Here is a 17,458-nt window from a genome sequence, read left to right on the forward strand (position 1 = left end):
AATTTCCATTACTTCGAAACATTCGTCTCTTTGACTTAAATTTAAACTATCATGTTTATGTTTTTATCCGTCTCTATGTACTTGTATTGTCGCTTCAGTAGATTCCTGATTACGCAGTTGTTGTCTATATTCATCCAATTCCTGCATGCGGTAGGTTCCAAGATTTACTTGCATCATTAAAGTTTCCATGATGCGCTCATTTTTAAGAGATTTTGAAGGAAGTACTACAGTCAGCAGTTCACTCGGCGATATGCGACACAAGTTAAGGTCTCGTGTTAAACGTTCCATGATGCATTCAAATTCGAATTGTGTATCCTTGTTTGGATGATTTTTTAATTTAATTACTTTATTACGTGCCCATGCTAACATTGCTTCAAATTTTCTAATTTCAGGTGCTTGTAATTCCCTGCACATTATCATTTGAACCATTGATTCGGAGAGATTTAAAAACTCTGGACATTTGAATAGCGCATGTGCTTTATTTTCTACAAAAGAAAGTATCATGTTGACTAGTTCAGAAGCCGATGTATATCGCCAATAATAATTCTCCAGTGAAATTAACATTGGACAGACAACTTCTATTCTTAAAAACTGCTTACAGTGATGAAAACAAGCTTGCAATAGTTCTGGTAAATCATAGTGTTCAGCAGCACAAAGTAAACCTAAAATTAAATAAAAATATTTTTAACTAAATTAATGAGAAAACTTGTTCTAATGAATAGTTTTTTAGTCTGAACTAATTGATATAATACTTTCTAAAATTGTTAAGGTAAATGATATTTAGATAACTCATATCAACTTGAAGGTTTAATATAATAACAAATTTCGACTGTCATAAAAAAATATTTGATGAATTGAAGTTTATTTTCCTTGTTCATTGTAATAACCTTTTGATCATATCAGAAAATAGGAGTTCGGAAAGTGGTGCACAAAATCGCACACTGCACTGTGCGAGTGGAAATTATTTTTAAAATATGCACACGCACGCACTCAAATTTGTTGTATGGTTTCAAATTTCACATCGCACAAAGCGATGATTGTGCACACAGATTCGTGCACACACATTTGTGCTGTGCGACTGACTTAAAAAAATGTGCACAATCAGATGTGCGAGAAAATTTTATACTGTGCGAAACAAAATTCTCTTCGTACACGAGTGTGCTGTTCTAATATTACGATTGCACAAATGTGCACAAATATGCGAATTTGCGCTTGCACCCAAGGGTGGAAAAACCCCCTGCGGGATAGGGGTTAGAATATTCCCGCGGTAAGGTATGCCTGTCGTAAGAGGCGACTAAAATCCAGCCAGGCGTCGGAGGGTGTGGCTGAAAAGGTCACAAAATCCCTGAGAAGCCCTTGAGCTGAGCCGAGTAGACGCCGGCTCTAAATAAGCGTCCATCATCCCGGGATGGCAACGAGGGACATCCAAGTGCGCAGAGAGTGACTAAACAGCTGTGCACCATCGAGGGATGCAGCCGTGTGCACTGTCCTAAGAAAAGGCGGATGCAACAACGATGGAGTCCTTTCATGCTTAACAGGTTAGGTATGAAAGAGGAAGAATGCATGCTAAGACAGACAAGCAGTGCATAATAGTTATGATTTTAGGGTTTAAACACCCATCAGGATCGAGCCCAGTAAGATCCTGATTATGGCATACTGGAAGATATGAATTTGGTAGAAATTAATTACTCTTGGGCTGGTGAGGGTGCTATTCTGGAACCTGAGTACTTAGAAGTGAATCTCTAAGGAAATGGCTTTTGGGTTAATGGCATTCTTGCCCCCGTCCCGTTAAATCCTGGCAGGCCTCGAGAAACGCTCCAACACTGACACTGTTAATTTGGTGGTGCAGGCTCAGTTGAGTATACTCTTGACTAGCACTGATCCGGCTCTGAACGTACACTCTCATAAGGAGGTACGTCAACCCTCGCATGGAACTCCCTGCATGCAAAGACAACCATGGGATCATAAAGGTGACTGCACATTCAATGAACGACAACGAACTCGAGTGGGGACTCAACAAAATGAATACAGAAATAATAAAACAATTAACAACAAAAACAATTATGGAGGAGAAGGATGCTGATAGCGTGCCCAATCACGCTGACAGCATGGACGTAGGTGCGCGCACGGCGGTTACCACATCGGTTACCACACCGGGGACTGTGCCTATCGTCTCTAAAACGTGCTTTCCCCAAGGGACAGCAATAGCAATGTGTCGGGGGTCTATAAAGACTCCGAAAAATGCCTTCCTTAGCCTGGGAAGTAAGATCTGATCTCTCATTGAAATGGTAAATGAGACGCAATCGGATGGAAAGAGGCGCAGAGCCATCCATCAACCGATGAGAGATGTGATCGACGGCATCAAACTTCTTTACGAAGTGGCAGCGATCGAATTCCAAGACAAAGTGGCTAGGGAAACCGTCAAGTCAGACTGTTGCTCCCAAACCTCCCCCTGGTTGAGACTCCAGAATCTAGCAATAGATGCCAGGAGACTCCAGAAAACCGATTCGCCTACACAAGACACTCCTGCTGGGCAAACAGGGAAAAAACGCCAAAGAAAATACAAAAAAAGGCGGAAGGCTTAATAGCAAGAATAATGGATGACCGCCACGCACACCGTATCTGTTAAAAAACTCGAAAAGCACTCTCAGATAAAAAAAATTAATAAAACACAGGAGTGGAAAAAGGTCGAAACAAAAAAGAAGCCGCGCTTGCGGTCCAAGCCAGATGCAATCATCATCGCATCTACTGCGGAGAAAAGTTACGCGGATATCTTTAGGACCATAAGAATGGACAAATCGCTTAAGGACCTTGGCAACTCGGTAAAGCGCGTACGCAGGACCGCCAAAAATGAATTGCTGCTAGAGCTTAAAAAGGCTTCAGAAAGTAACACGGTGGGCTTTCAGTCAGCAGTGATTAGCGTGCTTGGTGACTCAGTACGTGTGGCAGCACTGACTCACAGCAAGACGGTGGTGATCAAAGACCTGGATGAAATCACGTCTGAACAAGAGATTTGCGAAGCTCTTCGTCTGGGAAGTGGCATAAATAACTTGGAGAAAGGCAATGTCCGTATGGTGGGCGGTAAGCAACGGGGCTTACAAATAGCGTTTGTAAAACTCACGGCGTCAGATGCCGATAAATTGCTAAACACTGGGAAAATTCGCATCGGCTGGTCAATCTGCCGAATCATGGAATGTGTGGAGCCGAAACGCTGTATAAAATGCTGGCGCTTTGGTCACATAGCTGCAAACTGTAAATTCCCGGAAGATCGTAGTAAGTCTTGCCGAAGATGTGGTGAGGAAGGCCATTTTGCTGCTGCATGCAGCAAAGACAGCAAATATATTCTATGTGGAGGCAAGCACGCTGTTGGAAACGCTCGCTGTCCAGAGTTCAAGAAGGCGGTAGACAAAGTGCGCAAATGAGGATTGTGCAAATCAATCTGAATCACTGCAGGACGGCACAGGACCTGCTTTTCCAATCGGCTTACGAGCGAAATATGGATATAGCTCTACTGTGTGAACAATATCATGATGTAGGAAACTCCTCGTGGATTTCAGACTCCTCCGGTAAAGCAGCAATATGGTCCGCAAATGGCAGGGCCTTTCAATGCTCTACTACAGTCAGCCGACGTTTTTTTACCTGGGTCAAGGTAGATGAGATATTTTTGTTCTCTTGTTATGCTCCTCCTAGTCTGGACTTACAGGAATTTGAGCAGCTACTCTCCGAAATCGTGACAGAAGCCAGGGGCAAGTCTCCGCTTATCCTGGCCGGCGACTTCAACGCTTGGTCTACTTCCTGGGGTAGCAATCACACCAACGCTAGAGGAAGAGTGCTCATGGAATGGTTCTCTCAACTAGATGTTGTGCTTCTGAACACTGGCGAACATACATTCGAAGCAGGCCGGAATCGGTCTGCCATCGACTTGACATTTGCTCACGACACGATAGCACAAAGTATGAAATGGTCAGTTGGAGACATCTATTTGCATAGCGATCATCGCGCAATTATCGTCGAACTCTGCACACCACCAGTGCTTAGTAGAAATGTCTGCTTAAAACGTAGATGGAAACATCGACTCTTCGATGAGGATATCTTCAAACTGGTCTGGATCGATAATGTGGAGTACCCAGAGTCTGCTGCTAGCATGGCGCAGTCGGTGACCTCCAAACTAATTGCAGCGTGCGACGCGGCAATGCCCCGAGCGTCATGTAGACCAGCTAGAAAACCAGCCTATTGGTGGACTGAAGAGTTCGCTCGTTTAAGAGGCGACTGCATCAGAGCAAGGTGCGTCGCTCAACGAAACCGTAACTGCGCAAATTGGCAACAGTTTCACGACAACTACGTAGAATGCCGCAAGGCTTTGAAGAAGGAGATTAAGCAGAGCAAGCAGCGCTCTTTCAGGGAATTATGTCAGAGTGCTGAAGCTGACCCCTGGGGAAATGCCTATAAGGTGGTAATGTGCTCGATTCGGGGCAATAGAGCACCCCAACCTATGGATCCGCTGGTAATTGACCGTATAGTTACTACGCTATTTCCTTCGATGGACGACAGAGAGTTTTTCTTTGATCCCCGACCTCGATTGGTTACAATACCTCAGGTCACAGTCAATGAGATAAATGCTGCTATGAAGCGTATGAAGAACAAGGCACCTGGCCCAGACGGCATTCCTAGTGTTGCTGTCATTGCAGCAATTAAAGCTGATCCAAATGTATTCGCAAACGTGTTTACGGAAGGAGTTTTTCCAAGCCCTTGGAAAAAGCAAGATCTGGTCCTGCTTCCTAAACCGGGAAAAGAACCTCAGGATCCAACAGCGTACCGACCAATATGCTTGTTGGATGAACTCGGGAAAACCCTTGAGTCTATCATGGTCAACCGCTTGCACGAATATCTGGAACGCCATGGAGGACTTAGTGAGCGGCAATTCGGTTTCCGAAGAGGCAAGTCTACGCTTCACGCCATTGACATAGTTGTCAAAATAGCCCGCGCGGCTACTAGCGGAGAACAATGGAAAGGAGGTACCAAAGAGTACTGTGCGGTGGTGACGCTAGATGTCAAAAACGCTTTCAACACAGCCAATTGGTCGAAGATATCACAAGCACTCAATGAATTTGGGGTCCCATGGTACCTCAGGAGAATGGTGCACAACTACTTTAGTGGTAGATGGGTTCAGGTCCAGACTGACGATGGAATCAAGCAGTACACGGTTACTTGTGGTGTTCCGCAAGGCTCCGTACTTGGTCCTGCATTGTCATCCTTCCAGAGAATTGCACAAGCGTGGCCTACGCTGATGACCTTGCAATCGTTGTTGTTGCGAAAACGATAGAGGAAATCACGGAGCGGTGCTCAGCAGCTGTTGATAAGGTAACCAGTTGGCTTTGTGAAAACGGACTGAAACTGGCGGTTCAAAAAACGGAAGCTGTGCTACTCAGTACTCGGAAAAAACGGGAAGTCTTCTCGTTTTCAAGCGATGGTTTCGAAATTACATCGAAGTCATCCCTGCGGTACCTGGGTGTTGTCATAGATACCAGGATTACTTTTAGAGACCATCTAAGGGCGGTAAATGAGAAGGCGACTAAAGTCACTGTTGCCCTCTCACGACTCATGGCAAACACCTCGGGTATACGATCCACCAAGCGTAAACTCCTGGCAAGAGTCACCAGCTCGGTAATATTGTATGCAGCTCCCATCTGGGCTTTTGCTATGCGAACGAGATCATACGCTGCAGGCGCAAAAAGCACGTACCGGCTAAGCGCGCTACGTGTAATCAGTGCTTTCCGCACTGTATCGGACGATGCTGCATGTGTTATAGCAGGCATGCCGCCGCTTGATCTGTTGGCCTACGAACTTCGAGAGATCTGACACAGTAGATTGCCGAAGGATGAGGCACGAAGCATTTCCATGATTACATGTCAACAACGATGGAATGACTCGATGAAAGGGAGGTGGACATATACCCTGATCCCAAATCTTGATGTGTGGGTACACAGGTCGCATGGTGAGGTAGATTTCCATCTCACTCAGATCCTAACCGGACATGGAGTCTTTAAACAGTACCTTCATCGTTTCAAACACGAAGAAGATCCGTTTTGTCCTAGCTGTGAAGGGGTCGCTGAGGATGCAAACCACGTTCTTTTCTCTTGTCCACGTTTTAACGAAGTCAGAGCAGAGATAAGTGAGGCTATTGGCGAGCCTATTTGCCCGGGAAATTTAATTTTGAAAATGCTTAACTCGCTGGATATTTGGCGATTGATATTGACCGCTGCTGCTAGGATCATGACTCAACTTAGAGCCATTGAACGACGTCGTGCCAGCGAATGCGCCACAACTGAGGTCTCACCTCAAGAAATAGGACAGTTACGAACTCAGACGACATAACTAACGATTTCAGCTAATGCTCAGGACGCCTTTCTGACGTAATACCTAACGGTAGTTCCAGGAGGAACTCTCCGTCCGGACATGAGGACATGTTTTTAGCGGATTAAAGTTTCGCACTGACTTAGGCTTTCGATGCTTTTGAGTCCTCGTTAAAAAAAAAAAAAAAAGAAACCCAAGGGTGGAAAAAAATTACATGAATTTCACAATTTTGTTTGAAAAAGAAAATATTATTTTGTTGCAAATTTTGAAAAAATTGATATTAACGTTGTAAGGACGGAACTTTGTACAAATTTCCGCCCTACATAAACTTACTATTTTTACTAAAATTCTCTGCATAAAAATTATTTAAATACGATAACCACAGCGAACATCCATACGCACAACAAACACCACGAACATCCACACGCACGATCAATATCGCGAACATCCACACGCACGACAAACTCCGCGAACATCCACACGCACGATCAACACAGCGAACATCCTCACGCACAATCAACACAGCGAACATCCATACGCACGACAAACACAGCGAACACCCACACGCACGAAAATTATACTTGTGCGGTTGTGCGTGCAAATAAATAAGAATTGCATATAAAAGACGAGATTTTGTATGCAAAATTCACTTAGCACCGGCACACCGAAGTGAGTAGACCACTACTCCAGCGCTAAGTCCCTTTTAGAAGACTATGTATAGTGTTTCGACGCTAAGGCTAAATCAATTTGTAGAAACTTGTGAGTAGATTATATAACGCCTTTGTTTTGACGTCTTTGGCTAGAAACTAATTGAGTAGATTTTATAACGCCTTTGATGTTTTGACGTCTTTGGCTAAAAACTAATTGAGTAGATTTGGAAAAACAAACCTTTGATGTTCTGACGTCTTTGGATAAAACTTACTGAGTAGAGTCAAGCTTAAAATAAGTTATTTAAGAAAACTTTTAATAAATAAATTTTAAAATAATAAAAACAAATGGTCTTTTAACTTTCTTTGGTTTACCAGCTTCGAACTAGTCAATAAAACAAATTTATTGCAACGACCCGGACCGCGACTGAGTGATACCTCAGCAAATTAAAAACGACGAATCCGTGTCGTTACAACGTTCGTTAGGATCGTAACTTATGTTAAAAATTGCATAAATTAACAAATATTTAAAATAATTATATTTCCCAACTTTTGTGCATTTTTAAATGCAAATTTAGTAAGTGAAAAAGTATTTGTTTTTCACCAGTTTAAAAGAAATAGAAACATATTTTAGGAAGATTTTTTTATTCTCAAAAAATATGTATTTACATAGGTAGAGTATCTAACTTTTATTAAAAAACACGAAAGATTAGGAAAATATTTTCTTGAACAGAAATATATGAATGAATACTAATAATAGATTATAGATTAAAGGACAAAAGCAACACTCTATAGTGTTTATTTTAATTTTTAAGTGATAATTAAGTGATAAATAAAATTTTATGAAGTAGTCCAAAATTAATATATTTAATTTTTTCAAAGTAAGATCCGTAGAACCGATCCTCTTAACTTATAACATTTTGAAACAAATACTCTTTCTATTTAACTCATATATCATAAACTATATATATTTTATATTATAAAAAATTTTAAAGTACATTGCGAAATTAACTTTATTAATATGTTCTAAATTAATATAAATATAATAAATGTAAATCTAATTATAAATTCAAAACTAAAATATAAATAGAAAATCATTTTTTCAATAAAATATTTCGCCTTAAGACGAAAATTAATGCAAATCTGTCTTCCATACTATTTTGTTACATTTTTCATCGTAATATTTTGCGCTTTTAAATCATCATTTCACACGAATGTGCATTAGACATTTCGTCTCCGCACATTTGGGAGCATTTTTATTTTCGAGTCTGCACACAAAACGTGCTCCTCGTATTCTTTTCTGCACACGTTGGGTGCAAGGGCAAGCTGACTGTCTCACACACAATGTGCTGGGCGAAATAACTTCGGCACAAACACCGAATGCGTGTGCGAGTTTTATTTCACTCCACCACATTCGTGTGAAATGTGCGTTTGATTTGTGTACACAAGATGTGATTTTAAGATATGCACAAAAATTTTCACACACCACATTTGTGGTGTGAAATTTTATTTAGAATCACATTTAGAAGCACAGTGTTTTTCTGAACCCTGGAAAATACCTTTTTATTAGCTATTACGAAACCTCTTTATTGATTGCTTCATTATATTCAGGCATGCTCTGAATTTCGACTTCATTTCAAATCGAAATTCAATTTGAAACGGAATGAACCCGTTTTGGGTATTCCAGAAATCGAATATTTTCATGCGGTTTCAAAATGAACTCAAAATGAATAAAATGAATTTAAACATCTGTTTGTTGACGTTTTGTAAAATATTCAATGCTCTTAAGTGAAATTTTTAAATTTTAATAAGTAAAATAAAAAAAAAACAGTTTTTATAAAATGTTCGGAATGTTAGCATTGGTGGCAGCTGAAAATAATAGTCACACAAATGAAAAAATAAAAAGACGGATTTTAAGAGATTGCAGCAATCCGTTAGATTTGAATGAGTCGACGTAAGTGGCTAATTCATACTGGATGAAACAACGAAAAACAACGAATACTTTTAGCTTTATAAATTATTACAGGGTGAACAAAGATGCTTTTTGCATGCTGGTAAAAGTCGTAACACCGCACGTTAAGTTATCATCCATACCAAGTTCTATTCAGTTGGCCTGCACATTGCGTTTTTTAGCGGAAGGGGGCTTTCAAAAATCGGTAGGCATCGACAAGCAAATAGCTTTGGGTAGGAGCACTGTTGGAAAAATTTTGACAAATGTTATCGCAATTTTGGAAAGGCGCATCTGCCCATCATGGATAAAATTAGAAATGTCGGACGCTGAGCGGAGTGCGTCTAAGCGCCACTTTATGCAAAAATTCGGGATTCCGGGTGTGGTAGGTTGTGTGGGCGGAACACATATAAGAATGACAAAGCCTCATCGTGACCACCACCTTTTTTATAATAGGAAAGGCTATTTCAGCATTAACGCCATGATAGTAAGGACTTTCAAGTTCTTTTTGAAATTTCTTTTCAATATGCTACTCTTTTGTACAGATTTGCGACTACAAAATGACGATTAGAGCAGTGAATGCGAGGCGCGCTGGTTCTAGCCACGATTCACTAATATGGTGCGTAAGCAAGGCACACGACTACTTCTGCCAGTGCTATGAGAGCGGTGAACGTGGAAGTTGGCTTTTAGGAGATGCTGGCTACTCCCTTCAGCCATTTTTGCTAACCCCATACAGAGATCCGCAGCCTGGAACGCAGGAGCATAAATTTAACGTGAAACACGCATCAGCACGTAATGTTATTGAACGAGCAATTGGCGTGTTGAAAAGCCGCTTCAGGTGTCTAGCCCGACTTCTTCAATACCAGCCCGAAAAAGTTTCCAAAATTATTAATGTATGCTGTGCGCTACATAATATTTGTAGATACTACAAGGTACAGGATGTCGAAGACGTTCACTTTGCTAATGAAGATGAAGAGGAACTAAGTGAAATATCGGCTAGTAGAGAAGCAAATACAATAAGAGATGACATTGCTAATAGCTTGCGTTAGTAGTATTTAAGGAAAATTTTTATTAAAACAAAAAAATGAATAAATTCTTAAAATATTTTATTTTATTTATTGGAGCTTAAAATTAAAAAAAAAAATTATCAAAATTATTATTTTCTTTATTTACATAACTTGAAACTGATTTAATTCCAAAAAAATGTAATTATACTTACATGTTATTTTCACTACTTTTAAATTCACAACTATTTCGATATGTGGTTTTAATCACATGTTTTTATGCGGATTCGGTTTCTAGAGCAAGCAAATTCATTCGATTTCATTTGTGAAATCGCAAATGAAATGAAAAAAGCAGAGCACCAAAATGTGAATTTAAATTGAAATCGAATTTTTTTATGCGGATTCGAATTCTAGAGCATGCCAGATTATATATTTACTATTTGTGTGATCGATTTCGTCTACATTCAATGTCCACCAATTATAGCAATTAATGCCTGTTTTTGCAATTCACCATTATTGCAAGATCGCGTTTTTCATAAAATAAATTATTTTTGTTTTAATTTTAAGCAATGGCTACCATGTTTTATGTAATTTATACAATCCATGTGCGTATGCTTCTTTGATTTATTCATTATAAATTCAAAAAATACTAATAATGGCGGTTGCATATTCACATTAATGTTTAAAATGATATGGGTTGGCCAAGCAAATACGGATAAGTAAATTATTGAACATAAGATGAGTTGGCCATAAAAGAAAATTTTTAAAAACTAATAATATTTTTATTTAGTAAAAATAAGGTTGTCATTCTTTTTACGTTTTGGGAAAACTAAGAATAAAACAACAGACACGTGTAATTTCAACACACAAAATTGAATAATTATTTCTTGCTTAAACAAATAAATAAAGAATTAAATTGAGTAGGATAAGCTACATATTTTTCACTTTCTCAAGTAGATATTATTATTTTTTAAAAATTCGTTTTTAATGCTGCGTTTTCTTAAAGATACGTTTCCACTGGTTACTTATTAAGTTACTTAGTAACATTGAGCTTTTTGTCGTTTACCTTAGCATAAGTTACTTAAGGAATGGGAAGAACTTTTATGTGTCAAAAAATTTTAGTTGTGAGCTTTCCTTTGTTTATATTTTAATTGTAAACAGATGACCTTAAATTTGGTATTGTTAGAAGGAAATAATTCAGAATGAATAACGCAGAAAATTTAAATAATTCCATGCATCATGTTTGTTCATAACATGAATGTAGCGGCAGTTGCATATAAAAAAGAGTGTGTAATAATTTATAAAAAAAAACAAATTATATAATTATTTAATTTTCAGTGAGTTTTATTTCAACTAACACTAACATTGATAACTTTTAAATTAGGAATAAAATACATTACATAACTACATTAATAATAAATAAAGATATAAAAAAAATTAAAAATAAAATATACTATAACTGTTATCACAGATAATAAAATATTAAAAATAAAAAAAAATATTTTGACTAGTCACTACGTCCGTTATGACCCTTTCATGTGGATATCCTCTTTTCATTTTCAAAATTGATTTGTCAATCAACTCTTTCTAGTATCTTTTCATCAGCCGTGTTTCTTTTTTTTCTGCGTGTTCTTCCATTATGTCGCCAATATAAATAACTACTTACCGTCGTCAGTCCACATATTCCCAACACTTTTGTTTTTTCCTAATAATAATAATATGTTTTATTGAGTTACAAACATTATAAATTTTATGGTATATTATCTGTCGTGATATATGACATTGTATAATGGCATTAAATATATATATATGTAGGAATGTTTATTTAATAGTATTTATTTAATCCAAAAATTCAAAGTGTATATACGTTAATTAATTAATAAGTAATAATAAGTAACTTCTTAAACGCGCACAACCGACTGACAACTTCAACGACTTATTCCCGACTACCGCTTGTTTCTTAAAGCTTCTTCTTGTTCCTTTTTGCCGGCGTTGCCAGATCTTACCCTTACTACCTACATTCGGCCATTCGAATCTTCATCCGACCCGGATGATAATTCTTCATCTACTTCTGCATAACGCCATAACTTCATATGATCGCAGCTAGTTGATGCAGTCCGTTGCTTTTGGTTTTTGTTGCTTCGTATGGACCCAAATATTCATTTATTAATTTTTTACCTGGAATAAATTGAGTACGTTTATTGGCGACCAAGTCGCCTGCTTTATATACCCGCTCTTCTTTCCGCTTTCTATCAAATGTTTTTTTATATTTGGCTTGGACCTCTTCAATTTGTTGTTTCGCATGTTGTCGGAGTATATTGCGTTCTTTGTCAAATTCTTGAATCAATTCATCCTCTATTGCTTGTTTTATGGAGTTGTACCCGCTGTTCTTTCGCATTTTTATACCAAAAACGATTTCAAACGGTGAATATTTCGTAGTTCGATGAATTGCATTATTAATAGTGCTTTGCACGTCTCCCACAAAACGATACCATTGATGAAGAGACTCCCATGATAATTTAGAAATAACGTTGATAATTGTTCTGTTGACCCTTTCAATTTGGCCGTTACCCCTTGGAACGCCTGTTGTTGTTAGGATATGTTCGATCTGCTCTGCTTTACAAAATTCTACAAACGCATTTGATGTGAACGCGACCCATTTATCGCTCACAATGCGAGTTGGATTTCCAAATATTTTAGTCCACAATTCAAGTTTTGTTATTACTTCCTCAGCCCCAACAGACCTTGTCGGATAAAGCCACACAAACTTGTTAAAGCCATCGACCATTGCGAAAATATACTTATATTTCTTTGACGTAGCATCCATCGGTCCTAGCTGATCTACATGTAACGTACATAATGGAGTATCGCCTTTATCAATCGTATGTAGTAATCCTTCTAGCTTACCCTGCTTTTTGTTGTACAAAATGCATTTGACACAGTTTTTGATTAATTTAACAACTTTTTGCTCTAGATGCGAAATATAAAATTGCTGCTTGATTTGGTATGCCGTTTTCATAACTCCAAAATGACCTTGGTCATGACAAGTTTTTATCACCTCTCTTTCCATTAGTCGTGGAATCACCAATAAAGTTTGTCCGTCTGTTTCCTTGAACAACACGTCGCTAATCATCTTGTAGTCCATATATTGCTTTGTTCTCAAAATTTGCATTATAGCGCTGAGATGTTCATCGGTTTTAAACGCATTTCGCTTTTTGTATCGATCGTTAAAACTGCGTGTCTACTTAACGCGTCTACGTGTTTCATATGGGTACCACTTCGATGTTTAACTATAAAATTGAAACCTTGCATATACATTATGTATCTCGCAACTGATGGAATAATATCATTTTTTGACGTTGTGTATTTATATGCATTACAGTCTGTTATTAAAAGAAACTCAATGCCCCACAGATAATGTCGTAGTTTCTTCATCGCCAAAAATGCTGCTTTTGTTTCTACGTAACTATGGTATTTGGCTTCTGCAACTGTTGTTTTTATGCTCCAAAAATACACTGGATGTAATTTCTCTTGAAATTCTTGCAAGAGTATAACACCAAATCCTTTGATTAGTTAACATTTGTTTCAACTGTTGTATCGCCCTTATCTCGTTTTCGCCTATAACGAATTTCACGTTTTTTTTCAATAGGTTCGTCAACGGTCTTGCTATTATGGAGAAGCCTTTCACAAACTTTCGAAAAAAGCCAAAAAGTCCCAATAACGATTGAACTGCTCTTACATTTTTTGGCGCTGGGAAATTTTTTACTGCTTTAATTTTCTCATCGCTTGGCTTTATGGTACCATCTTTAATAATTACGCCTAAAAATTGAACTCTTCTTTGCAGGAATTTGCATTTCTTCCAATTAATGCGTAAACCGTATTCTGCCGCAACTTCGAAAAATAAAGTCAACTTTCTCAAGTTTTCTTCCTTGGTTTTTGAGAAAATGATTATGTCATTCATGTAGACTGCTAGAATGCCATCTTTAATCAGCTGTCTTAAAATGCAATTTATGTACCGTAAAAAATTTGTGAGTTGCAAAATCCAAAAGGTGCGAAATTGAACTCAAATAAACCATCTTGCGTTATAAACGCTGTATATTTTCTACTACTTTATTCAATTGGTACGTGCAAGAATGCACTTTCAATATCCAAGGTGCTAAATATTACCGCACCATCCAGCTTGTCCACCACATCTTCCATATTTGGTGTTGGGTATTGGTCTTTAAATGCCAACTTATTAAGACGTCTGTAGTCGACACATACTCTTTTTGTTCCATCTTTTTTAGCTGCTAGTACGACTCGACTGCAATACTGTGACGTTGATTTTCGAATAATTCCCCCTTTTAGCCATTCTTCAACCTGTGTTGTGATTATTTTTGCCTCTTCTGATGCGTATATCGGTTCTTCCTTTGCTAGAATAATTTTCATTTCGACTGGACTTTTACTCCATTTCATTGATTTGTAATTATTTTTCAACTCTTCGATTTCTTTTTCATACTTCACTTCATCTTTGCTTATGGTAATATTCATAATTTCTTTTTCTTCGTGTTCAATTTTCGAAATCAGCGAAGTGAAGCTGTAGCCGTTCTCATCCGACGTATATTTACATTTACTTAAAATGTCATATTCTATAATGACGTCGTAATTAGCCGCATAGTCGGGTACTATTACCAAATGGTGTTCTAATTTTATTTTATCTAATTCGATTTCGCATAAAATTTTGCCTTCTGGATTTGTTTTTGCACCGCCAAAACCAACAATTTCTTCAGTGTAATTTTCCACTTGCTTTTACATAAAATTGCTTTTAAATAAACTGTGTTTTACCAGTCGGCACCACCATCAATTAAACACTTAAATTTTTTGTTGTCAATTCTAACCAATTTTAATTTTTCCATCTCTAAAGTACAATTTACACTTTTAGCTCCTAGATTGGTTTCTAAGCAATTTTTTGCGATGTGGCCTGCTTTTTTTTATTAAAAACATTTTTGCTTTTCTGTGCATTCACGTCGTTTATATTCTTTTGAGCCGCAATTGTAGCAATGCTCCTTTTTTACTTCTTTGTTTTTCCGGTATTTTTCATTCATCGGTTTCATTTTACTTATGCGTTCGTAAATTTCTTTTTGCTCTTTTAAATCCAAATAATTTTTTGAAGCGTATAACGTCATTTTATTTTCTGGCCTTCCTTTGATTCCGTCAGCAATATATTGAATCACGGATTTTTGTTCAACTGATCCAGTTGCACCGATGTTTCGCATGTGTAAAATATATTCATGGGCGCTTTCACTGTCTTTCTTCTTTCTTTTTCGTAGTTGATTGTGAACTTCTATACTTGAATAAGTATGCGTAAATTCCGTTAGCATCTCAGCCTTAAATGTAATGTAATTTTTTGTTGTTAGTGTTTGCACAAAACGTTTTGCTACTTTGGTTATCTTATTTTTTGCAAACACTAATTTTTGTGTGTCTGACCACTTATATGCATCTGCCAATTCTTCCAAATTTTCGAACCACTTTTCTACTGACATTCCTGCTTCGCCATCAAAACATGGAATCATATTCTCTCCATTTGTACTCGAATTAGACATTTCATTTGTAAATTTCGCCGTTAGTAACCGTATTAAATCTGTTAATTCTGTATTAGCCATAGTGATCGTATCGCTGGATTTGTTGTTGCTACTGCTGTTTATGTCACTTTCCACATTTTTTTTATTGATGTTGCTTACACCTTCTGCAGTTTTTGTTTCGATTTCTATTCGTTCCTCTGCTTCACTGTTGCTTTCCTTCTCGATGCGCGTTATTTTTTCTTGCTGTTGTTTTTCAAATTCTTTCTTCGCTGCTCTTGTCAAAATTTTTCCACTGTCTTCTACATTTACGTCTTCCATGCCAATTTTTAGCCTTTTTCTGCAACTTTTCTACTTTTAATTGTTGTTTGTGTAGCACTTTTCAACTGTTTCAACTTCTTTTTTCTACAACAAAACAACAATTTTTTGCTTTCGCACTTGCTTTTTTTTCTCCTGTTTTATATTCACTTTAATTATTGAACATTGGACGAGCCCCCAAATGAATGTTTATTTAATAGTATTTATTTAATCCAAAAAATCAAAGTGTATATAAGTTAAATATTCTTTTTGTTAATTTAGAATAATTTTGATGTTGCTTCTTCGGAGGCTGAAGCAGGAGACACCGAGCACACTTTTGCGAAGTTGGGAGCTACCGAAGCCAAACGGGACTTTTCCAGACAAACAAGTGGATGTCCCGTTTGGTAGCAACCATGCGTTCGAACAATATCGCATGATTGCTCCGTTAATGAAACTAAGCACAGGGCCGGATTTTGGGGTACGCGGGAGTTAACTCCTCCCTTACTAATTTCAAACGTCCTTGTTTGGGCCCCTGTATCTAGTTCCACACACCGCATCCGCACTCCACTCCGCAAAAAAGAACCCGACACTCCCACTTAAAGCTACCATTTTTTATTGAATTAAAAACTTACTTAAATTTATTCATAAAATATAATTATAATACTAGATAATTAATTTATTGTTTAATTTACAATTTTTTTTTCAATTTAATTTTTTTTAAAAAACTTACTTAAATTTATTCATAAAATATAATTATAATATTAAATAATTAATTTATTGTTTAATTTACAATTTTTTTTCAATTTAATTTTTTTGAAAAACTTACTTAAATTTATTCATAAAATATAATTATAATATTAAATAATTAATTTATAATTTTTTTTCAATTTAATTTCAATAAAATTTTTTTTTTTTTTTCAATTTAATTTTTAAAAAACTTACTTAAATTTATTTATAAAATATAATTATAATATTAAGTAATTAATTTATTGTTTAACTTATAATTTTTTTTTTGTTAATTTAATTTCAATAAATTTTTTTTTTTTTTATTGCAACATTTTTTCATACAATTATTTATATTTAGTAAAGAATTAAATACTGTTTTCTTTATTCTTACTTATTATTCACTCAATCATTATTTGATTTAGTTGTAAAGTATTATTTACCATTAATTAGAATTCATTTACCACTGTTACTCTTCTTTCTTCTTCTCTTCTCTCATAAACTATCGGCTCAGAAAAACTTGTAAAACAAAAACTATTAAATTTTTTTAGTACATTTTCTTAAACAGCGCTATGCACTCTATAATAAATAATTACGTAGTTAATAAGGAATAAAGGAAAAGAATAATTATTGCATTTTGTGCCAATATTATTATAATAACTATCAATATTCTACTTTTTGGTAGCGCTATGCGCTTTATTATAAGTTAAGTAAAATATTGATAGATTTACATTTTAATTTATAAAGTTAACTCATTATATTATTAGAGTAATTATCAATATTCTACCTTTTGGCAGCGCTATACGTTTTATTATAAGTTAAATAAAATATTGATGGATTACCATTTATATTATTATGGTTATTATTAATATTACACAGTTCTTTGGCAGCGCTATGCGCTTTATTAATTATTGTAAGTAATTTTTC

General features: G+C 36.5%; 2 protein-coding genes across 3 annotated transcripts; both read left to right on the forward strand.

Annotated features, from left to right (window-relative positions):
• The first annotated feature begins 2,789 nt into the window (after positions 1-2,789).
• Positions 2,790-3,422, forward strand: LOC119666121 (cellular nucleic acid-binding protein-like). The gene has a single exon (XM_038075401.1). The coding sequence runs from the start codon at positions 2,790-2,792 to the stop codon at positions 3,420-3,422; it is 633 nt and encodes a 210-aa protein (XP_037931329.1).
• A 5,399-nt stretch (positions 3,423-8,821) lies between these two features.
• On the forward strand, positions 8,822-10,053 carry LOC119665913 (putative nuclease HARBI1). 2 transcript variants are annotated; one of them, XM_038075176.1, is made up of 3 exons: positions 8,822-8,955; positions 9,010-9,436; positions 9,495-10,053. In XM_038075176.1, the coding sequence occupies exons 1-3, from the start codon at positions 8,843-8,845 to the stop codon at positions 9,996-9,998; spliced, it is 1,044 nt and encodes a 347-aa protein (XP_037931104.1). In that variant the 5' UTR covers positions 8,822-8,842; the 3' UTR covers positions 9,999-10,053. The 2 variants fall into 2 exon arrangements, with proteins under 2 accessions (XP_037931104.1, XP_037931110.1); XM_038075182.1 differs by having other exon boundaries at positions 9,028-9,436.
• The last annotated feature ends 7,405 nt before the right edge of the window (positions 10,054-17,458 follow it).

The sequence above is a fragment of the Teleopsis dalmanni genome, chromosome 1 (genome assembly GCF_002237135.1).
Source record: "Teleopsis dalmanni isolate 2A chromosome 1, ASM223713v2, whole genome shotgun sequence".
Lineage (NCBI taxonomy): Eukaryota > Metazoa > Arthropoda > Insecta > Diptera > Diopsidae > Teleopsis > Teleopsis dalmanni.

Excerpts from the sequence above, each read along its gene's own strand:
- LOC119666121 (XM_038075401.1), top strand. The coding sequence starts at position 2,790 with ATGGACAAATCGCTTAAGGACCTTGGCAACTCGGTAAAGCGCGTACGC.
- LOC119665913 (XM_038075176.1), top strand. The coding sequence starts at position 8,843 with ATGTTCGGAATGTTAGCATTGGTGGCAGCTGAAAATAATAGTCACACA. Across the intron at positions 8,956-9,009 it reads TTAGATTTGAATGAGTCGAC|CTTTATAAATTATTACAGGG; the intron begins GTAAGTGGCTAA and ends GAATACTTTTAG. Across the intron at positions 9,437-9,494 it reads TCAGCATTAACGCCATGATA|ATTTGCGACTACAAAATGAC; the intron begins GTAAGGACTTTC and ends TCTTTTGTACAG.